At 44.7% G+C, this 27,096-nt stretch overlaps 1 protein-coding gene across 9 annotated transcripts in view; it reads left to right on the top strand.

The window, feature by feature from the left end:
- Nucleotides 1-2,193: 2,193 nt before the first annotated feature.
- OSBPL9 (oxysterol binding protein like 9) overlaps nt 2,194-27,096 on the top strand; it is a 141,266-nt gene continuing 116,363 nt past the window's right edge. For 7 of the 9 annotated variants that reach the window (XM_059689631.1, XM_059689628.1, XM_059689636.1 and 4 more), the window contains exons 1-2: nt 2,219-2,358; nt 24,276-24,326. In XM_059689631.1, the coding sequence (XP_059545614.1) occupies nt 2,248-2,358; nt 24,276-24,326 (162 nt within the window). In that variant the 5' untranslated portion in view covers nt 2,219-2,247. Of the gene's footprint in view, nt 2,359-24,275; nt 24,327-27,096 lie in introns of all 9 variants that reach the window. The other 2 variants (XM_059689632.1, XM_059689629.1) reach the window with 1 other exon arrangement.

Genomic DNA, 27,096 nt, shown 5'->3' with positions numbered 1-27,096 from the left:
GAGGGACACCCACCCCCCATGCACAAAGTTCGTGCACTGGGCCTCTAGTGAGAAATAAAAACAAATACTTCCTGATTCCAAGCTATATTACAAAGCTATTGTAATTACAACAGTATGGTATTGGCATAGAAACAGACACATAGACCAACAGAACAGAATTGAGAGCCCAGAAATAAACCTGTGTGTGGTCAACTAATATTTGACAAAGGAGCCAAAAATACTCAATGGAGAAAAGATAGTCTCTTCAATAAATGGCATTGGGAATACTGGATCTTCACATGCAAAAAAATGAAACTACACTACTATCTTTACTCGCAAAAAGTAACTAGAAATGGATGAAAGACTAACTAGTAAATGTAAGACCTGAAGCCATAAAACTTTTCGATGAAAACATAAAGAAAAAGCTTCTTCACATTGGTCTTGGCAATGATAAAAGCAAAAATAAAAATGTGTGACTACATCAAACTTAAAGGTGGTCAGAAGGTAAAAACTTCCAGTTATAAGATAAAAAAGTTTTGAGGATGTAATATACAGGATAGTGACAATAGTTAACAATACTGTATTGTATATTTGAAAGTTGCTAATCAAGTAGACCTTAAAAGTTCTCATCACAAGAAAGTACTGTGAGCCCTGATCGGTTTGGCTCAGTGGATAGAGCATCAGCCTGCAGACTCAAGGGTCCCAGGTTTGATTCCGGTCAAGGGCATGCACCTTGGTTGCGGGCACATCCCCAGTAGGGAGTGTGCAGGAGGCAGCTGATCGATGTTTCTCTCTGATCGATGTTTTTAACTCTCTATCCCTCTCCCTTCCTCTCTGTAAAAAATCAATAATATATATATATATATATATATATATATATATATATATATATATATACATATATATATATATAAAGTACTATGAGGTGAGGTGATGGATGTTAACTAAACTTTAATGTGGTAATAATTTCACAATATATACATATATTAAATCATTACATTGTACACCATAAATTTATATAATGTTATATGGCAATTATACCTCAATTACTGTGGGAAAAGATATCTAACAGATCAAGCATGAGAAACTTTAACTTACTTTAAATCTTTACCTAATTGATTAGCTAGCAAGTAGGTTCTCTGTTTAGCTCACTCAGTGATATTCTTTTTCCTAGCACTTCTGTTATCAGCAAAGAGAAGAGATTCACAACACAGTACCTGAAGAAACAAAATACGTTTTAAGTCCAAAATAAAATAAAACAAAATAAAATAAAATAAAGTAAAATACAAAGAAAACCTCTCCCTTGACCTCACTGCCACTTACAGCTAATGCTCCACTTCCCAGTTTCCTTTCTAGCTCTTTCCTTCTAGATATTTTTGTTTACTGTTTAGTGTTTGCTTTCAATCACCAAATTTAAGCTCTTAGAAAGCAAGGAACCTGTCTGACTCCTTCACTGTTTAATTCTCAGGATGTCTAATAGTGCCTGGATATAGTAAGACAATAGTTCCACAGTCCTTACAAGCTCTAAGTGATCTGCCCTTACTTCTCAGACCTTGTCTCCTACTTTCTCCCTGGCACTCCAGACATTGAACTCCTTGCTGTTCCTTTAAAATGTCAGACTCCAGGTCTTTTACACTTTCTTTTCTTGCCCCTTGGAAGCTCCTCCTCCAGGCTTCAGCCTTCACTTTCTTTGTTCAGAAGTTACCTTCTCATTCAGGCCTTCCCTATTTGTAAATTAAAAACTGTCGCCCCTACTCTCTGCTTCTTTCCTTGCCTAATAGTATTTACCACTTTTTAATATACTATATAATTTACTATTTATTTTATTGCCTGTTCCCCTCAACTCTACATGAGGTCTCAATGCTCAAAGCAGAAAACAGCACACATTTATAAAATGAATGGATTTGCGTCATGAATGCATAAATTGAAAGGCCAGATGTGTAATCTTTTGGAAATGTAAGGTATCATTATGGCTAGTAAAATTAATTCTTGTAATAAATAATCTTAATAGCTGTACTCATGCTTGCATTTGTCACGGCCCAGGCACTGAGTTCTACACACAATAGGCGATCAAAGAAAGCGTGTTTGAGGACGATAGCTGGGGGCGAGAGTTGGCAAGTCCAGGTGAGGCAGCGGCCGCTGGCCCCGCCCCTCCCGGCCCCGCCCCTCCCGGCCCCGCCCCCGCCCGCGGCGGCCCCGCCCCCGGCCCGATGAATGCCTTATAGGCGAATGACGTCAGGCCGTTTGTTGTCATTGGCGGCTCCCAAGATGGCGTCCATCATGGAGGGGCCGCTGAGCAAATGGACTAACGTGATGAAGGGCTGGCAGTACCGTTGGTTCGTGCTGGACTACAATGCAGGGCTGCTCTCCTACTACACGGTGAGTCCCCGCGGGCCGAGGCTCGGAGCTTCTCGGGCGTCGCTATCCCTGAGTAGAGGGGGGCCGGGCTTTTGGGGGAGCGGGGTTGAGGTTGCTAGGCTGGGGGTGCCGCCGTACGCGAGGGTTCCCTCGGAGAGGAGGGTTTTACGCCCGGATAGCCAATGAGGGTGAAGGAGATGCGGGTGCAGCCAATAAACAGGTGGTGGCTGTCTGATTTATGGGCTGGGGGCTAGCGGCGTTCGTTTTCTGGTGGGGGCTTAGCGTGGGTGGGGTCCAGGGGGCTGTACTTGGGCGGTGAGGGGGGTGGTAATCGTGGTTTAGGCTCCGGTGGCGCTGTCGCCCCACGTTGTCATGGACCTGACCCTGTACCCCCAGGCCCTGCGGACGGCCGCGCCCCTTCGCTTCCCTCCCGGGATTGACGAGCGCAGCTTGGCCAGGTCCGTGGTGACCGGCCCTCGGGCAGCACCAGGGGTCCGAAGTCCCTGCTGTGGGCCCACGTTGTTTCAGTGGGAGGCGAGAGTAACCGCCGCCTGAACTTTGGAGAGCCGAGGGTTCCTGCACAGCCGTCTCCTGTTAGCGAAGGGAATGGACGGTACGGTGTCTCCTGAAAGTTACATTCCAGGGAGGGCTGAGCTCGCGGCTGGACCGTCGTTAAACACGAATCCGTGGCGGTGGTACGAGTCCATGAGCTGCTGTGAATCTTACGCTCTGACTACCCCCTCCACCCCCATCGCTTTAGAAAAGGAAGGTGGGTGGTGTTAAGAGGAATTACTTCCAAAGGTACTTGCTCTGAATGGTGTCTTGTTAAGAATAGCTGATGATAGGGAGGAAATCACTTAGGACAAAAAAGAATGCCCTGAAGGCTCTAGAAAACAATAGAAGACAAGGGACAAAAAAATATGATCTTGGAAAAAGGTTAAATATTAATGAGATAAATGGGAACACTTGTGTTTATTCGTTCATTTAAAAAATATTTGTTGAGCTCGCTCCCACTATATGTTACTGCTTTAGGCTAGGAAGGTATATGTGGGTGGGTGTGCACGCTGGGGTGCATGTGAGCAAGAATCAATAGGAGTTCAAGACATTCACCATTTCTCTGGAGTTTATATTCTAGTCTAGTGGTTCCCTTACTTCATTTTACTAACAATAAATCTTCAAGGTAGGTATTTATTATCCCCAATGTATTTCCTCATTTTACAGTTTTGGAATCTAAGCATTCAGGCTTTTAAGTCGTTTGCTCAAGACCTAAGAGCTAGCAGTGAGTGGTGTAACCAGGATCCCAAATTCCTAACTTTCTGACTTTTTCCACTAAACTTCACTTTCACTACAGGAAGGAGAAAAGTGCAAGCTGTGAGTTACTAAAGGCACGCCTGCAGGAGTAGAAACTTTCAACATCCTTCAAATATCAACTTCCTTTCTCTGCATAATTTTTAAAGGGGGAAGAAAGGCCAAACCTGAATGAGATTTGAACAAAATTGTTCAAGATTATCTTTAGGTAGTCACAGAAGAGAGGTAACTAAATATTATATTCTGAAAACTGGGATTATGAAATCCCATGACTCAGATAACTGAAGAGTAATATTGAGTTTCAGTATACCTGATAATCAGAAAATCCCATGGAGCCTTTCCAGCTTATTCAAGGTAGAGTAGTTCCAATGACTGGCACGATGGAATTAAGTTACTCTACAAATGCCAAATTTGTGTGTGTCTGCATGTGGGGCCATACTAGAGAGGCCTCAAACGGGTTTTGGGGAAGCTCCTACCCCAAACAGAATTTTCTTTTTTCCTGTTTTTCTTCCATTAGTGTAGTCTTTTTCTGCCTCCTTGCCCTTTTAGTTTCTGAATACCTTGACAAATTTCTCTTTGTCTTACTGGCTAATACAGGTTTTTCATAGACCCCTCCCCCTATTCCCACCCAAACACTTAGCTTCCCTTCTGAAACTAGATTCTATAAAACATCATCCTCACCAGGAGAAGGAGGTATCATATTTCTCACTAATGGCTATTTAGAAGTTTTTTTTTTTTCTTTTCTGGTTTTTTGGTGTTAAAGCATTTGCTTGCATAGAAACAGCAGAGAAACATTGTAAACTAAAATCATCTTGTGAAAATAAAATAATACCCAACCTCTGATTAAAGGAGGTCCAATATAAAGATGGGGAAAAGATAGGTATTCACTTAAAGAGAAAGTAAGAGACACAGTGAATGTTGGCAGTGAGTTCTGTACACTTGGACATTGTTTCAGTACATTAGGATTCTGAAAGATTTGAAAGTACATCTTAATGATTTGTGTGTGGCTGATACCTTGGAGGTACATTGTCCAGGAAGAGTATCAGAATTAGTTGCACAGCCTTTAAGCGGAGCAGTAAATAGCAAGTCACTCTATTCCTTGTTTCAAAAATTACTTGGATTCTGGTCTGGCTCTCGTTGTAGATCTGTTCTAGGGTGACTGAAAATCTTTAAACTAGATTGGTCTTGCTTTAAAGTCAGCCTGTATGAAAATTGATATTGGGATAATCTCAGGGTTGGGTTAGGATCACTTAAAACTGCTGTGAACTGAATAGATTCTCCTAAAGCTTACCTTAGCCTGGGCCTTAGTCTCTGGTCCTGGGCCTTGGCCTAAACCCAAATCTATCCGCAGTTTTTGAAAAAGAGCTTAAGATATTATTACTTTGATTTCCTCCTTTAGGGAAGTAGATTTAGGCAGTCTTTTCAGCTCTAGCTCAGTTTCTTAATTAATAGGAACAATATGATGTAATCCATTCAGGAAATATTTATTTGGGGCCAACTTTATAATAGGCATTGCACTTTATATGCTGGAGGTGCAAGCGTGAAGGAGAGAGAGCCCTTACTATCTAGGAACTCACAATCTAGCAGAGCAGACACCTACACATAATTTCAAAACTTTAAAGCAAGACCAATCTAGTTTAAAGATTTTCAGTCACCCTAGAACAGATCTACAACGAGAGCCAGACCAGAATCCAAGTAATTTTTGAAACAAGGAATAGAGTGATTTGCTATTTACTGCTCCGCTTAAAGGCTGTGCAACTAATTCTGATACTCTTCCTGGACGATGTACCTCCAAGGTATCAGCCACACGCAAATCGTTAAGATGTACTTTCAAATCTTTCAGAATCCTAATGTACTGAAACAATGTCCAAGTGTACAGTACAATGATAAATTCTATAATATAAATAAGACTAGGCTGCTGTGGGAACATTGCCTGGGAAAGGCCAGGGAGACATTTGAGCCTAGGCTTAAAATAAAGGTAAAAGAGAATGGCCGAAACCGGTTTGGCTCGGTGGATAGAGCGTCGGCCTGCGGACTGAAAGGTCCCAGGTTCGATTCCGGTCAAGGGCATGTACCTGGGTTGTGGGCACATCCCCAGTGGGGGATGTGCAGGAGGCAGCTGATCGATGTTTCTCTCTCATCGATGTTTCTAACTCTCTATCTCTCTCCCTTCCTCTCTGTAAAAAAATCAATAAAAAAATATATTAAAAAAAAAAAAAAAAGGTAAAAGAGAATGGCATTCCAGGCAGTGGAAGTATGCACAAATTGAGAAGCTTGAGAACATAAGGGTTATTAAGAAGATTAGAGAATTTCTTAGCAGCTCTAGCGTAAAGGTGAGTTTGGGAGCTAACAGGAGATTGAAGATAGGAGATTGAATCCTTGGAACCAGGAGCCATAGGTCGGGCCTGGAGATAAAGATATGCTAGATTAGAATTTATTAGTTGAATTTTTATTAGATGAGATGCCTAGGGAAGGCTGTGGATATAAATTTGGGAATGCTGTGTGAACAGCCAACCATTTATGTGAATCATGATCAGGAAGGAAGATGGGAAAGGAAGAAAAATTGAGGGAGGTATAGATATGTGAGGAGTTGGAAAGTGGAGGGGTAATGCCTTTTGTAAATTTATTAAATATTTATTGAGTACCTAGCAAGAGGGGTTAAAATGGTAAATAAGGTGGAAATTATCCATGCCCTCATGATACCTAGATTCTGGGATGCAGGAAGTAAGAGCTATGATAGAGAAGCATAGTATGTTTTGAGGTTATATAGATGGGTTACTTGACTCAGTCTTGGAGGGCCAGGAAAGGTTTCCTAGAAGAAGCAGGTTTGCTGTTGTCTTAATGATGAGTAGGGGTTAGCCATGTGAGCAGAGAGAGAAGTTTAAACTGCTTGAGATAGAGATAATGTTTTTGGAGGGGGCAAGAGTGAGGAACTTGTCCATCTTGAAGCTTGGGCTGTAGTAGGCAGTTGTGAGATGAGCTGGAGAGGTAAATAGGGGTCATATATAATTAAAGGCTTTCTTGATAAACTATGCTAAGGAATTTGAACTTTACCCTCAGGACTGTCATTTTAAACACTTTTTTTTAAATAGAAAAAAACATTTTTGTTATAGAAAACTTCAAACCTATATAAAAGAGGATAGTAAAATGAACTCCTGTTATCCAGCTTCTCCTATATAATAAAAGGATAATATGCAAATTGACCCTAACAGCAGAACGACTGGGAATGACTGGTCGCTATGACGTGCACTGACCACCAGGGGGCAGACGCTCAATACAGGAGCTGCCCCCTGTTGGTCAGTGCGCTTCCACAGAGGAAGTGCCACTCAGCCAGAAGCTGGCTCATGGCTGGCCAGTGCAGTGGCGGTGGCGGGAGCCTCTCCCGCTTCCGCGGCAGTGCTAAGGATGTCTGACTAACGGCGTAGGCTCGCTTCCCAGAGGGATGTCTGACTGCCAACTTAGGCCTGATCCCCCAGGGAGCGGGCCTAAGTCATTAGTTGGACATCCCTTGAGGGGTCCCGGACTGTGAGGGGGCGCAGGCTGGGCTGAGGGACCCCCCTCTCCCGCTCCCTCCCCCCTAAGTGCATGAATTTTCATGCACCGGGCCTCTAGTTTATATACCAGTTTATCTTATCTAATAAAAGAATAATATGCAAATTAACCATCACACCCTCACTCTGTCAGTGCGTCACAAAGATAGTGGTGGCCACGGAGCTGGAGTGAGCAGGAGGCTTAGGTTGCCCCCGGCAATGGAGGAAGCCAAGCTTCCTGCCTGCGGCCATCCCTGAGCTCCGCTCAAGGCTACTAAGTTTCAATTTAGAAGATAAATAAATCCCAGATACCTGCGTCCAGCCGGCGTGGCCTCCGCTCAAGGAGGGGCTGGGAACATGGGTTGCCAGGGGAACCCAGGCTTTGAGCGGGACCAAGGCTACAAAGTTTCAATTATAGAAGTTAACTAAATCCCAGATACCTGCTTCCAGCCCGCAGCCGTGGCCAGCCTGAAAACAGCCGTCAGCCCCTCACCCAGTCTGGCCAGGCACCCCAGTAGGGCGCCTCACCCTGAAGGGGGTGTGGCCAGCCTGAAAACAACCCTCAGCCCCTCACCCAGGCTGGCCACACTCCCATGGGGTGAGGGTCCCCACTGTGGGGCTTGACCGGCCTGAAAACAGCCCTCAGCCTCTCACCCAGGCTGGCCAGGTACCCCAGTGGGACCCCCACCCTGATCTGGGACACCTTTCAGGGAAAACCAGCCAGCCCCCACCCATGCACCAGGCCTCTATCCTATATAATAATCCTATATAATAAAAGGGTAATATGCAAATTGACCCTAACAGCAGAACAACTGGGAATGACTGGTCACTATGACACACACTGACCACCAGGGGGCAGATGCTCAATGCAGGAGCTGCCCCCTGGTGGTCAGGGCGCTCCCACAGGGGGAGCTCTGCTCAGCCACAACCCAGGCTGATGGCTGCCCGCACAGCAGTGGTGGCAGGAGCCTCTCCCGCCTCCTCAGCAGCACTAAAGATGTCCGACTGCAGCTTAGGCCTGCTCCCTGCTGGCAAGTGGACATCCCCTGAGGGCTCCTGGACTGCCAGAGGGATGTCTGACTGCCAACTTAGACCTGATCCCCTGGGAGCGGGCCTAAGCCAGCAGGTGGACATCCCCTGAGGGGTCCCAGACTGCAAGAGGGCACAGGCCGGGCTGAGGGACCTCCCCCCCCCAAGTGCACAAATTTTTGTGCACCAGGCCTCTAGTCCTATCTAATAATAGACAAACATGGTAATTAACCATACCTCCGACACACTTCCCATTGGCTAATCAGGGTGATGTGCAAATTAACTGCCAACCAAGATGGTGGCCGGCAGCCAGGCAGCTGAAGCGAACAGGAGGCTTGCTTGCTCCAGTGATGGAGGAAGCCAAGGTTCCCCACCTGCTGCTGCCGGCCTCTGAGCTGCACTCTAAGAAACAATGTTGCAATTATAGAAGCTAAACAAACCCCAGAAACCTGCTTTCAGCCAGCCGAGCCTCAGAGCTAAAGCCAGCTCTCAATTCCAGTGACAGCCATAGAAGGTAAATAAATCCCAGAATAAAAAGAAAAAAAGGAGCGGTTGGGAGCTTCAGTCACTCACCAGCCTGAAAACAGCCCTTAGCCCCACACCCAGACTGGCCAGGCACCCCAGTGGGGACCCCACCTTGAAGGGGGTGTGACCAGCTACAAACAGCCATCATCCCCTCATCGAGGCTGGCCAGGCACCCAAGTGGGACCCCACCCTGATCCGGGACACTCTTCAGGGCAAATCAGCCGGCCCCCTCCCGTGCACCAGGCCTCTATCCTATATAGTAACAGGGTAATATGCAAACTGACCCTAACAGCAGAACGACTGGGAATGACTGGTCACTATGACACACACTGACCACCAGGGGGCAGACGCTCAATGCAGGAGCTGCCCTCTGGTGGTCAGGGCGCTCTCACATGGGAGGAGCTCTGCTCAGCCACAAGCCAGGCTGTTGGCTGCCAGTACAGTGGTGGTGGTGGGAGCCTCTCCTGCCTCCTCAGCAGCGCTAAGGATGTCTGACTGCAGTTTAGGCCTGCTCCCCGCTGGCAAGTGGACATCCCCTGAGGGCTGCCGGGCTGCCAGAAGAATATCTGACTGCCAGCTTAGGCCCAATCCCCTGGGGAGCGGGCCTAAGCCAGCAGGTGGTCATCCCCTGAGTAAGGGGTCCCAGACTGCGAGAGGGCACAGGCCGGGCTGAGGGACCCCCCCCCCCCAAGTGCACAAATTTTTGTGCACCGGGCCTCTAGTCAACACTAATAAAAGAGAAAAATGGTAATTGGCGTACGAGCTACCCTTTTCATTGGCTAATCAGGGCTATATGCAAATTAACTGCCAACAAGATGGCGGCTAATTTGCATATGTAGGCACAATGCAGGGAGGCGAAAGGGAAAGCAAGAAGAAGCCCCCTGCCACTGATAGTGATCGGAAACCCAGGGGGGAGCTAAGAGCTGGGGGGTAGGGCAAAGGCGGCCCTGGGGCTGCCTTTGCCCTGCCCCCCAGCCATGATCGGAGAATCAGGTGCCTTTTCCGCCCTGGCCAGTGATAGCAGGAAGTAGGGGTGGAGCCAGCGATGGGAGCCGGGCACGGTCGAAGCTGGCAGTCCCAGGAGCTAGGGGTCCCTTGCCTGGGCCTAAAGCGGAGCCTACGATCGCGGGGCCGCTGCAGCTGCGGGTCTCCGCTGCCCGGGCCGGACCCCTAGGCCAGAGGCGTTAGGCCTGGGCAGCGGCGGAGCCTGCAACCGCGGGGAGCTGGGGGTCCCCTGCCCAGGCCTGACACCTCTGCCGGAGGCCTCAGGCCTGGTCAAGGGGCCGATCCGGTGATTGGTGATCGGAGGGTGATGAGGGTCAACTCCTCTGGCCGGGGCATCAGGCCTTAGCGGGGTGCTGGGGGTCCCCTGCCTAGGCCTGATGCCTGGGCCAGAGGCATCAGGCCTGGGTGGGGGGCGGAGCCGGGGATTGGGGGGATATGATGGTCCCCTTGCCCAGGCCTGAAGCCTGGGTCAGAGGCGTCAGGCTTGGGCGGGGGGTGGAGCAAGCGATCAGAGGGAGATGGGGGTTCCCTGCCCAGGCATGATTCCTGGGCCAGAGGCCTCAGGCCTGGGCGGGGGCCAGAGCCAGTGATCGGGGGGAGATGGGGGTCCCCTGTCCAAGCCTGACACCTCTGGCGGAGGCGTCAGGCCTGGGCAAGGGGCCGATCAGGCCATCAGAGGGTGATGGGGGTCTATGCCTCTGGCTGAGGCATCAGGCCTGGGCAAGGGGCAGAGCCAGCAATCGGAGGGGTCTGGGGGTCCCCTGCCTAGGCCTGATGCCTGGGCCAGAGGCATCAGGCCTGAGCTGGGGGCAGAACCAGTGATGGGGGGAAATGAGGGTCCCCTGCCCAGGCCTGACGCCTCTGTCAGAGGCGTCAGGCCTGGGCAAGGGGCCGATCCTGTGATTGGAGGGTGATGGGGGTCAACGCCTGAGGGCTCCCAGTATGTGAGAGGGGGCAGGCTGGGCTGAGGGACACTCCCCCCCCCCCCCCAAACACACAGTGCACGAATTTCGTGCACCGGGCCCCTAGTATAATTATAAACATACAAGTGGCCCAGTGCACAGATTTGTGCACATTAAAAGGAAATTAATTAGAAGAAAGATTCATGTGGTAATTACATTACTGCCAAAAATTACATGTCAAAATAGTATATATAATATAGTATTATAAAATTAAAACATGCATGTGAGTGGTGCCAGTGAGAGCTTTATATATATCGTGCATGCGTGAGTCAATGTTTATTTTTAAATTGCCAGTGTGCATCATATATACCGGCCAAATGGTCAGATGTATGTACAGCCGGTCATTTAGCCTTTTATATATATAGATGGCCAATTTTTTTTTATTAATACTTGCATCAGTACCTTCATTCTCCAGTGGATTATTTTAAAGTAGATCCCAGACACCATATTATTTCATTTGTAAATATTTTAGTATGTATTACTAAAAACTAAGTTCTCTTTTAAAAAAATGTTACAGTGCCACTATTACAACTGAATATTAATAATAATATTGTCAAATATCCAGTCAATGTCCAATTTTCTTCATTGTCTCAAACATCTCTTTCCTCACCAGTTGGTTTATTTGAGTCAGGTTTCCAAACAAGATCCACATATAAAATCGGATCTCTTTTAATATGTGTCCTCCTTCCCTCTTTTTTTCTTTGCCATTTATTTGTTGAACAAACCATATCATTTGTTTTGTAGAATTGTCCACATTCTGGATTTTGTTAGTAACATCTTTGTGGTATATATATATATTTTTAATATATTTTATTGATTTTTTACAGAGAGGAAGGGAGAGAGATAGAGAGTTAGAAACATCGATGAGAGAGAAACAACGATCAGCTGCCTCCTGCACATCTCCCACTGAAGATGTGCCCGCAACCCAGGTAACATGCCCTTGACTGGAATCGAACCTGGGACCCTTCAGTCCGCAGGTCGACGCTCTATCCACTGAGCCAAACCAGTTTCAGCAAACATCTTTGTGGTATATTTAAACATGTGCCTTTGTCCTCTGTATTTCCTAGAGGTAGAAGCTTAATCAAATTCAGTTTGGTTCTTTTGGGGAAAGAATACTTTGTAGGTGGAACATATTACATTAAGTGGCACATTATGCTCTGGTTGTTGTCTCTCTGATTTTAAAATTGATGAATCGGTTCAGATGAAATTTATATTCTTTAAATACTGTTGTTGCAGAGAAATGATCAGGAGAGCACTATTTATAGGCCTTAGTGATGAATTGGATGTGAGTGAAAGGGTAGGAAGAGTGTGATGAAATCCAGGTTTTAGGTTTTACGTCAATGAATGCTGATAGGGAAGGTAGGAAGAACAGGTTGGGGGAGAAAGGTGGTGGCTTTGAGTCATGTTGAAATTGATGAAAAGATGTCATATGGCCTGGAATTTAGGAAAATATCTGGGTTATCGACAATACTAGCTTTACATATACAGAGAGTTGAGCATGAGAATAATAGAGCCTTTGGACAGGATGCTGAGAAACATCATTGGATTAGTTACCTGTTGCTTTGTAAAAAATTATTCAAAACTTAGCAACTTAAAACAGCAAACATTTATTATCTCATAGTTTCAGTGGCTCAGAACTTTGGAGTGACTTAGTTAGGTGGGTCTGCCCTAGGGTCTTTCATGAAATTGTAGTCAAAAGATATTGGCTAGGGTTGCAGTTATCTGAAAGGCTTGATTGAAGCTGGAGGTTTTGCTTCAGAGGTGACTCACTTTCAGAGCTGTTCGCAGAAAGCCTCAGTTCATTGCTGGCTGTTGGAAGGTGGCCTTAGTTCCTCACCAGATAGCCTTTCCATTGAGTGTCATCATGACAAGGCATTGGCTTCACCCAGCGGGAGCAGAGCAATCCAAGTCGGAGCAAGGAGGAAGCCACAGCGCCTTTTATGACCTAGTCTGAGAATATCACTTCACGTTATTCTGTTCATTAGAAATGAATTATTAAGTTCAGCTCAGGCTCTTGGGAATGGGAATTTTAAGTATGGGGAGGCGAATTAGACTCTTTTGTGAAAGGAGTGTCAAAGAATTTGTGGACAGATTTTAGATCACCACAAACACATTTAAGATAGTGACAAAGAAAAAAGCCAGAGATATAAGAAAAGAAAAAGAAAACAACAACAACAGAAGAAGAATGTAGTAATCAAGTGGGAATAGTGAGTTGCCTTGAATACTGTTGAGAGGATTGACTAGATAAAGTCTTGAAGATACCCATTGGATTGGTCAGTTTGGACATCACTGATGCCCTTAGACAGTTTCTGTGGAGCAGTGGGTGTGGAAGGCAGATTGGAGTAGTTTGAAGAATAAATAGGGGAGGTAAGAAGTAGTGAAATTCAAGACAAGGCATTTGTGAAAGAGGCAGAGAGGGATATGGAACTGAGGAAAAGGGCTTCTAAAATAGGAGTATGCTTAAATGTTGTAGGGATGGGAAGCAAGGTCTGAGTTAAAAATGAAGGTAGAGTCAGGATTTAAGGACTGAGGTAAAGATTTACATCAGTGGCCTTAGGAACTGGAAAAAGGTATAACTAGGGAAATGTTAAAGGTTAATCAAGTTGGTATGAGGAACTAGTTGAGATTACCAAATATGGTTTGTTTAGGCATTACCCATAAATGTTTAACTCTCTTGATTTGTATTGGTTTTGAAATATTTTGGAGAGAAAGGTAGAAACAATGAATTAGTAAGTTACCAGGACTATTCCAGGTATTCTTCATAAAAAGAATCATTGCGTTCCTTGCAGTTACATACTGGAAGACTCATAGTGACTTTGTATTTTAAAACCACTACTAGTCAAAACACATGGTATGTGTTTTTTGTTAATCCTCATCCAGGACATTTTTCCATTGATTTTATTTTTTTAGAGAGAGGGGAAGGGAGGGGGAGAGACACACAGAAAGAAACATCAATGAGAGAGACAGAGAGAGACATTGGTTGGTTGTCTCCTGCATGTGCCCCAACCAGGGCCAGGGATCAAGCCTGCAACCGAGTTACATGCCCTTGACTGGAATTGAACCCAGGACCCTTCAGTACAAGGGCCAATGCTCTAGCCAGTGAGCTAGGGCTCAAAACACATTTGTTATTTGGCAGTCCTTAGCATTGTCTACAAGATGACCAAAAATCTGCCATCTAATTTTTGCATTTTAGGTTTTTGAAGAGCTTAAATATATGTATTTCTCTTGCAAAGATGTAAAAGAGGTAGTCTCTGATTCTCCTAGAAAGATATCAGCACCACTTTCATCAAATAATTAAAAGCAGATTTATACTTTTCTAAATAAACTGTTCATGAATATGTCAATTGTGATGCTTATTAAGTTGACTTGGTACATATTAACAGTCTAAATGTAATAAAGCAGCTTTAGAATTATAAAAGGAACAAAAGAAAAATTGTATCTAATCTAAATGCCCCCAAAAGAAAACAAAAACCTCCTAAAATAGTAAGTAGTACCAGTGGGATGAAGTATGTGGAAATTTTATAACTTTTGTTTTCCTTCAATACTCTATTCAAACTTGATTTTTCCCTCTTCTAATATTTTTGAGCTTTGCTTATATAAATCTGTTGGGCATTTAATCATTTTACTTACATCTGTTATAATTAATTAGCCATATCTCTAGTACAATCTTTTTTTTTTAAAATATATTTTATTGATTTTTTACAGAGAGGAAAGGAGAGAGATAGAGAGTTAGAAACATCGATGAGAGAGAAACATCGATCAGCTGCCTCCTGCACATTCCCCACTGGGGATGTGCCCGCAACCCAGGTACATGCCCTTGACCGGAATCGAACCTGGGACCTTTCAGTCGGTAGGCCGATGCTCTATCCACTGAGCCAAACCGGTTTCGGCCTCTAGTACAATCTTCATCTGTATAGCGAGCTTGTGTACTCTTTGATGGCAGTACTGAGCATTATAATCTTCAAGCCCTACAATGAGGCACATTGTTCTCATAGTGAATGGAAGAATGTCCAAGGTCCTTTAAACAGGGCTTAGAGACGAGAGGCAGAAGGCTGTTTTGGAGTTGTTGCTTACACAGCCTTGTAAGTTGTGCAGAATAAATTAATAGCAAATATGTACATTTCCTGATTTATGTAAAACTTGATTGAGTTTATATTAGCAACAGTGGCTTTTATTTAATCATACTAGAGGCCTGGTGCATGAAATTAGTGCATGGGGGGGCCTTCAGCTCAGCCTGCACCCTCTCCAATTTGGGACCCCTCAGGGATGTCTGACTGCCAGTTTAGGCCTGATCCTGGGCCTAAACCGGCAGTCAGACATCCTCTCACAATCCTGGACGGCTGGCTCCTAATCGTTCACCTGCCTGTGTGGTCGTCCCTAACTGCCCCCCCTTGCCGGCCTGATCGCCCCTAACTGCCCACCGCTGCCAGCCAGGTTGCCCCCAACTGCCCCCTTCCTACCAGCCTGGTCACTCCTAATTGCCCTCCCTGCCAGCCTGGTTGCCCCCAACTGTCCCCCCCGCCAGCCTAATTGCCCCCAATTGCCACCCCTGCTGGCCTGGTTGCCCGCAACTGCACCCCCCTGCCAGCCTGGTCGCCCCTAACTGCCACCTCCTGCTGGCCTGGTCACTTCTTACTGCCCCCACTGCTGACCTGGTTGCTTCCAACTGCACACCCCCCGCCAGCCTGGTCGCCCCTAACTGTCACCCCCCCACCAGCCTGGTTGCCTCTTACTGCCCCCCCTGCCAGCCTGATTGCCCCCAACTGCCCCCCTCTGCTGGCCTGGTTGCCTCTTACTGCCTCCCCCCCCCCGCCAGCCTGATTGCCCCCAACTGCCCCCCTCTGCCGGCCTGATTGCCTCTTACTGCCCCGCCTGCTGGCATGGTCACTCCCAACTGCTCCCCCTGCTAGCCTGGTTGCCCCCAACTGCCCTCCCTGCCAGCCTGGTCGCCCCTCACTAACCCTGCTGCTGGCCTGGTTGTAGGCAGCCATCTTGTGAAGGCATGAGGGTTAATTTGCATATTACCTCTTTATTATATAGGATAGCCTGTCAAACATATCCCCAGTGTGCGATCATTTGCTTATAAAGTGTGCTAATCAGTCAAGCAGTTAGTTCTCTTATTAGTAGTTTTGTTGATGGTATTTGTGGAAGGACAGAAAGTAGAATATGCTACTCCTATATTTGGCAATAGTCATAGGATTAGATTTTCAAATAGTTACATAATCCCAATCAAAGCTAGTGATTTAGGTTAAGAATGGAATGCCTTTTACTGCTTATAGAGAAAAACAAATGACCAGCCCTGTCAATTGTTTTCCTTTTTATTTACTTTATTGTAAAGGATTATCTTCTTAGACTAGTTTGGTTCCTTAAAAAAATGGCAATTTACTTTCTTTTTTGGCAAAAGTTAAGTTTGCATGGTATATGGAATCATATAAATGGTTTCACATTCAAGGAAAAGTGTTTTGAGGTATTCATAATTAATTTTTCCCCATTCACATGCCAATGTTAAGGTTATTGTGAAAGTTGGTTTTCTGTTTTCTGGAGTTTTGTTCACATTAAGCCTTCATACTAAGATTGTCCACTTAGTTCATTTCTTGTATTCTATTTTAGTCTTACTGTTAGGGCACAGACGGCTAATTAAAATATTGGGTGAATATTTGCTTTGTCACTCTGACAGTTTTTTTCTACAATCTCTCAACCTTCCTCTTTCCTCCATCACTCATAGAAGATGCCATGCTTCACAGAGATAGTAGAGTCCATTTGGTGGGAATACCCTTGTCCCTCCACCTATTAGTGTATACTTATTTTCCTGCCTCTTCTTGCCTGCATCCTTCCCCATCATAGTGGAAGAGGTAATCCTTCCATGTTCTGGATTCCATCTGCTCACAAATTTTTTGAGGACATCAGTCTATGGATTTTCTCCTCTATCTTCTTTCTTCCCTCTCTCTTTCTCATGTATCTTTAACTTCTTGCCGGGGGCCGGTCCATCCTTGCTGTTTCAAGGGACCTGGCATATATAGCATACGGTTCTTAATATTGATAGGATTGAATCAACTGGTATAAATACAGATGTAACAAGACAGAAAGAGACAGAACTTAGAACACAGAACTTAGAAGAGGGAACCTACAGACAGAACCTACACAGAACGTTCTCTAGAGACAGAAGAACTTCGCTGGAGAGAACATGGCCAAAGATCCTGGACAGAAACTGGCAACAGAACCTAGAGACAGAACCTAGCGAGAGAACATGGCAAAAGATCCTGGACTGAACCTGACTATAGAACATGGCAAGAGAACCTGACTAGAAACTGGTGACTGAACCTGGCTGAACCTGGACAGAACCTGGCTGGAGATCCTAACCAGAACTTCGCTGGAGATCCTGAACAGAACTTGGCTGGAGATCCTGGCTGGAGATCCTGGTTAGGCTGCTGATCAACTGAACGCTGTCTCCGTGTCATTCCTTCTTCGCCGACTCCGTCCACACCTTTGGGGACCCCTGGACCTGCTGGGGTTGGACCCCGGCAACTTCTTCCTTTTTATGTATGGGCTTTTATTGTTTAAGAATATTTATTTTGTAATAGAATAGCTAAACATCTTAGTTGTAACAATTTCATATGAAAATTTTTGGTAAATTTTTGTGTTGCCTGTTGCTTTTTGTTCTTTTTTAAACAAACAGTTTTATTGAGATAGAATTCACATACCAGCCTTAGCCAGTTCGGCTCAGTGGGTAGAACGTTGGCCTGCAGACCAAAAGGTCTTGGGTTCGATTGTGGTCAAGGGCATATACCTTTGTTGCAGGCTCCTCCTCCCCGCCAGGCCCTGGTCGGGGCTCGTGCAGGAGGCAACCAATCAATGTGTTTCTTTCATATTGATGTTTCTCTCTGTCTTTTCCTTTCTCTAAAACTGTCCCTAAAAAAAATCAATGGAAAAATATCCTTGGGTGAGTATTAACAACAACAACAAAAATAATTCACATACCATCCATTTGAAGTATAAAAATAGATGTTTTTTAGTATATTTACAGAGCTATGCAACCGTCTCCACAATCAATTTTAGAAAATTTTCATCACCCCCCAAAGAAACCCTGTTTCCATTAACAATCACGCCTCAATATTTCACCCTTAACTGTAGGCAACAACTAATGTACTTTCAGTCTCTATAGATTTGTCTATTTAAAAATATTTTTTGATTGATTTTTAGAGAGACAGGAAGGGAGAGGGAGAGAGAAAGAGAAATATTGATGTGAGAGAGAACATTGATTGGTTGCCTTCCCTAGTTGATCTGACCAGGGATCGAACCCGCAACCTAGGTATGAGCCCTGACCTGGAATTGAACCCACAGTCTTTTGTACAGGATGATGCTCCAGCCAACTGAGCCACACTGGTCAGGTCAGATGAGACTCTGGCTTGATTTTTTTTTCTTTAGAAATAGTTAAAAAAATTTAAAATGGATTTTAGAGAGGAAGGGAAAGGGAGAGATAGAAACAACCATGATGTGAGAGAATCATTGATTGGCATGCCTCCTGCATGCTCCACACTGGGGACTGAGCCCACACCAGCTGGGCCTACGTGGAGAATATTTTGATCTGTTCTTAATTTAAGTTACTTTGAAATGTATGTAGCCATCCCTTCAGATGATGTGTTTTATGTGGCACACTGAAGTTCATTTAAAGTAATTGAATATAGTCAGTATGACAATTAAGAGACCTACTACTATTTTAACTCTTCCTTGTAAAGCAAGTATGTCAAACTCAAAGGCTAACACGGGCCAAATAAGGTTTAAGCTTAGGTGGGCCGCAAAAAAAAACAACACACCTTCAATTTTCATAGAAATGTAGGTTTATTTTGATAGAGACATGCTGAATACAAAGGGCTGAAATAAATGAGTAATCATTAACATAAAATAATAGAACATTTTATTAAAAATTAATATTTTTTCTTGAACATTAACTTACCAGACACTGAATAACTGCACAAATTAATAAGAGTAACACAAATAAACCTATTTTTATTGTTCTCCAAAAGCGAAATACTTCCTGTTGCTCACACCAAACAAGTCAGTCCAAGATTCATGAATCATTTTCTGCTATTCCTTCTGCCTTGAACTTTCCCCTGAGATTCTTCATTTGGCTGGCTCCTCTAATTCAAATCTCAGTTCAGATATCAACTCCTCATAGTCTTTTAAAGTCATCTAAGTTAAAGTAGAACCCCTCTCCCCCACAAGTTTCTGGTCACCACCCTACTTAATTTTCTTTTTAACATGATCGATCACCAGCTGATACTGTCGATTTGGTTTGCTTAGGAGAAGTATCTATTCAAATCTTTGGCCCATTTTTAAATTGGGTTATTTGTCTTTATTGTTGAGTTGTAAGAATTCTTTATATATTCTGGATACTAGTCCCTTACCAGATATATGACTGAAACTACTTTCTTCCTTTCCACAGTTTATCTTTTCACTTTCTTGATAGTATCCTTTAAAGCATAAATGTTTTTAAGCTTGATAATATTTATTTTATTTACAGTTGGTCTTGAACAGCATGGGGGATTAGGGGTGTCTAGCTCCCTGAGTCAAAATCCCCATATGACTTAAGTTGTTCTTCTACATATGCAGATTCCTGAGGATCAAAATACAGTTGACCTTTGAATAATATGGTTTGCATGAATAAGTGGACTCACATTTCAAACCTCTGCTGTTCAAGGGTCAACTGTATTTTTTTCTTTTGTTTGCTTGTACTTTTGACATCATAGCTAAGAAACCATTGCCTAATTCAAGATCACAAAGATCTATAACTGTGTTTTCTTCTAAGAGTTTAATAGTTTTAGCTTATTATTCGTAGTTTAATGGACTTATATGATATAGGGTAGGGACCCAACTTCATTCTTTTCATATGGGTCTAACCGGTTGTATTAGCACCCTCTATTGGAAAGACTATTCTGATGATCTTGGTATCCTTGTCAAAATCAATTGATCAAAAACTCTATGGGTTTATTTCTAGACTTCTAATTCTATTCTGTTGATTTAATTCGGCGATTTTTCAACTCTTTTCATCTCATGGCACATACAAACTAATAACTAAAATTTTGCGGCACACCAAAAATTATATTTTTTGCTGACCTGATAAAAAATAGGTATGCTTCTGATTCACTCACACTGGATGGCTATTGTTGTGTTGGCTGTTGTCATTTTTTTATTTGACAATCTAAGGGAAAAGAGGTCAGTGCTCCTGACTAGTCAGATATTGCATGTTTTTAATATTCTTACAACGCATCAGTGTGCCTCTTGCAGCACACCCGTTGAAAATTGCTGGTTTATGCCTTGTATGCATATATGCATAACCCATGGACACAGATAATAGGGTGCTGAAGGCTTGGGGTGGGGGAGAGAGGACAGGAGTGGGTTGGAGGGGGCCAATGGGGGAAAAAAAGGGGGACATGTAATACTTTGAATAAAGAATCCTATATAATAAAAGCCTAATGTACTAAGTGTCCAGTCATCCAGGTGGCCGTTCAATCAATCAAAGCGTAATATGCTAATGATATGCTAAGGCCGCTCAACTGCTCACTCTGACATGCACTGACCACCAGTGGGCAGACGCTCTGACTTGGTAGGTTAGCTTGCTGCTGGGGTCTGTCCGATTGGGACTGAGCGAGACAGGCCGGACAAACCCTGGAGCCCTCCTGCAGTCCCTCCCCAGCCCCGATCGTGCACTGGTGGTGTCCCTCGGCCTGGCCTGCGCCCTCTCGCAATCAGGGACCCCTTGGGGGATGTCGGAGAGCCAGTTTTGGCCCGATCCCACAGGCCAGGCGGAGGGACCCCACTGGTGCACTGGGCCTCTAGTTATTTAAATAAAAAAGAAAATTGTTGGTCTATGTTCATAGATTATAATGCAGTCAATGAGAAGGATAAGACAGACCTTTATGTACAGACCTGCGAATATCTCCCAAGAAATATTGTATTATTTTTTCCAGCTTTATTGAGATATAACTGACATGTAACATTGTGTAAGTTTAAGGTATACAATGTAATGATTTGATATACATACTCATATATTATAAAATGATTACCACAACAAGGTTAGTTAACACATCCATCACCTCACAGTTATCGTGTGTGTGTGTGTGTGTGTGTGTGTGTGTGTGTGTGTGTGTGTTGACAACTTTTAAGATCTACTCTTTTAGCAATGTTCCAAGTATAGTATTGTTAACTATAGTCACCATGGCACTTTAAATCCCTAGAACTTAGTTAACTTATAGCTGGAAGTTTGCCTGTGGCTCAGTACTTTGGATATAGGCATCTATGGTTTAAAGTGAGACAATTCTTTAAAACATAACTTCATGATATTGGCTTCTTTTGCTTCTTACATAGGGGAGTACAGAAAAGTACTGGTTGTTGAGGTACTAAATATTTTCAAAACTTTGATTATTTAAGGTTTCATTTTATTTTATTACACACCACTAAGTGATTTTTAGGAATATTTTCTGCTTGTTACCATAGAACATAGTCTTTGCTTGGCTCAGTCTAGTAAGAGACAAAGGATAAGCAATGTTTTTTGAGTAAATATTTTTTGAGAACCTAATGTGTTGCAGACACTGTTCTGAAGCATAAGCCAGATACAATTCCTATCCTTAAGGAATGTGCAGTCTTAATGGGTGAGTCAGACAAGTTAACTAGACTTTATTGCACAGGGTGGTACAGGCCACAACAGGGGAACACAGAAGACTCTGGGAGCTCAGGGATGGGAATCCAAACCAGACAGAGCTAAGGCACATTATGTGATCAGTGACAGCATGGCAGAAAATCAGGGTCAAAGATATTCCAAGCTGAGGAATTTTGGGATGAAAAAATGTCAGCAGGAAAAAGTGTGACCCATTTATAGAATTGCAAAGAGATAAAGCTAAAATAGTATTCCTCAAAATGTGGTCCTCTATCTGCCTGAGTCAGAATCATCTGGGAGTGATTCTTAAACTCCCAGGTGATTCTTAGCCTTGCAGGTGATTCTCAAATTCACTAGAATATGAGAAACACTGGTCTAGAGTTAAGGGGCATGATGGAAGAATGAAAACTATAGTGTAACTAGAGGCCCAGTGCATGAATTTGTGCATGGGTGAGGTCTGGCCTGCCTGACCCTGATCAGGGAGGATTGGGGCTGGGCCTGTGGGGAGGAGGAGACAGTGGGAGGTTGGCTGGTCGGCCCGCCCCACTGTCTGGGGGGGCCAGCTGGGGGGGACGGGCTGTAGGAGATTGGCTGATGGGTCCTGCCCCCGATTGGGGTGGGGGGATTGATTTGGGGCAGGAGCTGGCTGTGGGGAGGGGCTGTGGGCGGTGGGCCAGCCAGTCCCACCCCCGATTGGTGTGGGGGGGCCAATCACGGGCAGAGTTGGCTGGGTGGAGGGGCCTCAGGTGGTTGGCTGGCTGGCCCCGCCCCCTATTGGGGTGGGGGGCGATTAGGGGCAGGGCTGGGTGGGGGTGGGGCTGTGGGCCAATTGGGGTAGGGCGGGCAGATCAGGGGCAGGGCTTGCCAGGAGGAAGGGCCGTGGGGGAGGGGGTGGCCGGCTGGCCCCACTCCTGATCGGCCAATTCACTGGCTGCATTGGGTGTCATAGTGACTGGTCGTTCCAGTCATTACGGTGTTACGGTCTCTGGATTTTTATATATATACTAGGGGCCCGGTGCATGAAGATTGATGCACGGGGGTGGTGGGGGTCCCTCAGCCCGACCTGCACCCCCTCCAATCTGGGAGCCCTCAGGGGAGCCCTCTCCAATCTGGGAGTTTCTGTCTGTCTTTGCAATCATATGAACGAATTGCCTGAGACCCCCAACCCAGTTTGGTTTGTTGCTCACCGAATAATAGAGGCATTTTTTTTTTCTTTGCTTAATTGGTAGAGATTTCCTGGAAGTTTTAGGATAGCTTCCCTTTAATTTTTCCTAGACACTCTGATTTTTACTTATGTCTCTCACCTTTGCTTTCCCGCCATCCCCCACTGCAACAGTAACTTGCTCCAGGCTCACTTTGCTAGTGTCTAGGACAGGGGTCCTCAAACTATGGCCCGCGGGCCACATGGCAATACAAATATTGTATTTGTTCCTGTTTTGTTTTTTTACTTCAAAATAAGATATGTGCAGTGTGCATAGGAATTTTTTCATAGTTTTTTTTTAAACTATAGTCCGGCCCTCCAACGGTCTGAGGGACAGTGAACTGGCCCCTTGTTTAAAAAGTCTGAGGACCCCTGGTCTAGGAGATCCATCTGCCACCAGAACTATGATTCCAAGCATTCCTGGTGCTCTGGGCTTCCACTTCAGGTCCTGGGCTGCCACCAAAACTACTATTCCCAGAATTCCTGGTGCTCCCCATGTTGGGAGCAACCAAGGGAGCCACGGCCCCCCAAGCCTCTGGCTTTCCTGCTCTGCTCTCCGCCCGTTGGGTTAATTTGCATATTCACTCTGATTGGCTGGTGAGCATAGCAAACAGATAGTTAATATACATGTTTCTCTTTTATTATATAGGATAGACACTAGAGGCCCAGTTCATGAAATCATGCACAGGTGGGGTCCAGCTGGTCCGGCCCCTATTGGGGCAGGTTGGGGCCAGGCCTGTTGGGAGGAGGAGACAGCTGGCAATTGGACGGTGGACCCCGTCCCCAATTGGGGTGGGCGGGCCGATTGGGGACGGGGCCAGCCGTGGGGAGGGCCTGCGGGCGGTAGCCACCGGTCTTGCCCCTGATTGGAGTGTGGGGGGCTGATCGGGGGCAGAGTTGGTTGGGGGTAAGGGCCGCGGGCGGATTGGGGTGGTGGGGGCTGATTGGGTGTGGGGCAGGCCATGGGGAGGGGTTGTGGGCTGGCTGGCCCTGCTCCCAAATGGGGTAGGGGGACCAATGGAGGGGCCAGTGGCCGGGGGGAGGGGCCGTGGGTAGTTGGCTGGCTGGCCCCACCCCCGATTGGTGTGTGGGGTACTGATCGAGGACTGGATAAGGCAGGGGGAGGGGCTGCAGGCGGTCCTGCCCCTGATGGGGGGGGAGGGGTGCCGATCGGGGGCGGAGCTGGCTGGGAGGAGGGGCTGCAAGCTGATGGGGTGGGGGACCAATCGGGGGCGTGGTTGGCTAGAGGGAGGGGCCACAGACAGTTGGCCAGCTGGCCCGCCCTAATTGAGGTGGGGGGACTGATCTGGGGTTGGGCTGGCCCGAGGGAGGGGCCGCAGGGGGGTTGGCCAGCTGCCCTGCCCTTGATCAGGGTGGGAGAGGCCAATTGGGAGCAGGGCCAGCTGGGGGGAGGGGCCGAAGGAGGTTGGCCGGCCAGTGGGCGTCATAGCAACCTGTTGTTCTGGTTGTTACAGCGTTCCAGTCGCTGGCTTTATATATATATGATATGCTACATTAAAGGTATTCATAAAATCCTATAATTAGGTTTATTTGTATAGACTGTAAAACAATTTCATTTTAAACCTGCTAATTTCTATCTCGAAATGATTTGGGGGGAAGAGGGATGGGGAATATTACTATAAATTTTGTCTCTTAATCTCTAGATGATTCTAAAAATAATCAGTTAAGCTTTTATTCATTGAATGTTTTTGTTTTTCTTTTAGTCCAAGGACAAAATGATGAGAGGCTCTCGCCGAGGATGTGTTAGACTCAGAGTGAGTATTTACTCATTTTTATGAAAACCAATTTTGACAGAAAGAAAAACAATGTTTTGACAGAATCATGGAAGTCTAAATTTAGTTTAGCTTCGTTAGGTAAGTAACTAAGGCCAGAGAGAAAAAATGATTTCTCCAGGGTAACTGCTAGTCAGAACCAGAACCAGGGCTAAACTCTTTTGGCCTATGATTTAATGTTGTATCCATGACTTAATGTAGCTACTGATTTTTTTGTTTAACCTCTGTTTTATAATCAAGGACAGGGGTTGGAAAATGAGTTATAGTGTTGGAAGTAGAGCAAACAGTAGAAAAAACTATGAAAAAATCCTACTTTTTGCTTCTTTGTCCTTTTTGTTCAACATTCTTTAACAACAGTGATGTAGCAGCAACATCCAGTAGAAATATGTGAGCCACATATATACTTTAAAATTTTTACAGTAGCCACATTTAAAAAGTAGAAAGAGATAGGTGAAATTAATTTTAATAATATATTTGCTTAGGCCAAATAAATAATATCCAGAATTTTATTTCAACATGTAATCCGTAAAAAAGTTATTAATGAGATATTTTGCATTATTTCCTAAACTAGAGGCCTGGTGCATGAATTTGTGCACAGGTGTGGTCCCTTAGCCTGGCTGGTGATTGAGGCCTATCCAGGGGCTGGCTGGCTGCGGGGAGGAGCCACTGGAAGCTGGCTGAGGCTGGGGAGAGGGGCCACGGGAGTTTGGCTTTGGGAGCGCACTGACCACCAGGGGGCAGCTCCTGCGTTGAGTGTCTGCCCTCTGGTGGTCTGTGTGCATTATAGTGATTGGTGTTCCAGTCGTTCTGGTCATTCAGGTATAATGGTTGCTTAGGCTTTCATATATATATAGATATTAAGTCTTCCAAATCCAGGGTGTCTTTACATTATGGCACATCTCAGTTCCGACTAGCTGCCCTTCAGGTGCCCAGTAGCCACCTATGGCTAGTGGCTACTCTATTAGTCAGTGCAGATCTAATAGCTTCATGCTGCTTTTAATTGCTTGTTCAGTTTCCAAATAGCTAAAGGCAAGAAAGAATGCAGAGTTGGGGGATATAGTTTCTAGTAGCCCATTGTATCTAAAGAAGAACCAACTCTATCATAACTAGGTGAATCAGCTTCTAGTGGTAAGCTATTCTTTTGGTGAAGTTGCAGGATAGGAATGAGACAGGCTTATTTTGAGCAGATGATGGTATATATGTGATAGTATAAAGAATTTAGAAAATGTTTACTGTTTTATTTCTTTCCTTTGGTTTTCCTTCTGTCTTCTTGACTTAATTGCTTTTCTAAGCACTTGCTATTGACCTCAGTCACCACTCAGTCTGTAATTAACTGTTTTCTTTGCTTGAGATAGGCTCAATAGTGACCACTGCAGCCTCATTGCCCAAAGGTCCTTTCAAGGTGCACGAATTTGTGCACTGGGCCCCTAGTTACTAGTATATAGAACACGGCAAATGGGCAGAGGTACTGGGGTATGATCCACCCTAGGTAAGGGGGAAATGCTTAGATACAACGGCCTGTTCCAGGAATCAGCATGAGCTAGCACACCAGGCAGTATAGGGGAGGGACTGCTCAAACAGTCTCTGAGAGTTTTTATGAGAAACAATTTCTGTTCTGGCTTGGATCTAGCTTGATCTAACTTGAGAGTCCACATCATGGAACAGTCTCTCCACCACACAGGGTTGTTGTGAGGCTTAGCAATAATGTTTGCATAGGGTTTCACACTAGTACACAACATATATATATACACATATATATATATGTATATATATGTATATATGTATACACACACACACACACATATATATATACACACACACATATATATATATATATATATATATATGCATGCTATGGATGTTGATGTAACGGTGATGGTAATTGATATGCATCTATCATCTAGCGTCCAAATGAGCTTAATGAGCTTACATTGATCCACACCATAGATCTCTTCCCACCTCTCCATCCATCCCATCCTATATTCCAACTACATTATACTTCACGTTCCCTTATTGTGTTTCTTCATTCCTCACTGATCTTGAGATACATATTTTTAATTTTATTTTTCAATTATGGTTTACATTCAGTATTATTTTGTATTAATTTCAGGTGTATAATGGTTAGACGATTACTTATATACTTCACCCAATATTTCCAGTTGACATTGTTTCTCTGTCAGGAATTTTCTGTGCCCTCCCTGGTGAGCTCATCTTTTAAGAGACTTTTCAAATGTTGGTTCTGTTGTGAAGCATTCCTGATTCACATACCCTCTCCTCTGCCTTATCACATTTGTCACTTATAGCCATGAAAGTACCTACATTTTAACTTGTCTGATTTCCCCATTCGATAGTGAGTTCCCCATCCACTGTCAAAAGTGCCTGGTACATAGTAATTTATGTAACAACAAAAATGCTTATTGTTGATTTTGTATATTTATAAAATAATGAATAAATGTTGCAGAGTATTTACTATAGATTACATAAAAAGAAGCTGTGGAAGTTATCTTAAGCACAACATAAGCCAGTTGTACGATATATTTTCTAAAAACAAAACAAAACACCCGTGTGGTTTTATTTTACATGAAAGGAGTCTAGGGAAAGGAACCAGTAGTAATTGAGGAAGCTCACGATTAGGCACTGTGCTGGATTATTTGCACTTGTATTTTCATGATAACCCTTTTAGGTAAATGGTGTTACTTCATTTTACATGTGAGAAGACTGAGACTCAAGCTACTTTTAGTAACTTTCCAAG

This window comes from Myotis daubentonii, chromosome 3, assembly GCF_963259705.1.
Source record: "Myotis daubentonii chromosome 3, mMyoDau2.1, whole genome shotgun sequence".
Taxonomy (NCBI): domain Eukaryota; kingdom Metazoa; phylum Chordata; class Mammalia; order Chiroptera; family Vespertilionidae; genus Myotis; species Myotis daubentonii.
Note: the sequence above shows the minus strand (reverse complement) of the source record. Positions and strands in the feature narration are given on the sequence as shown.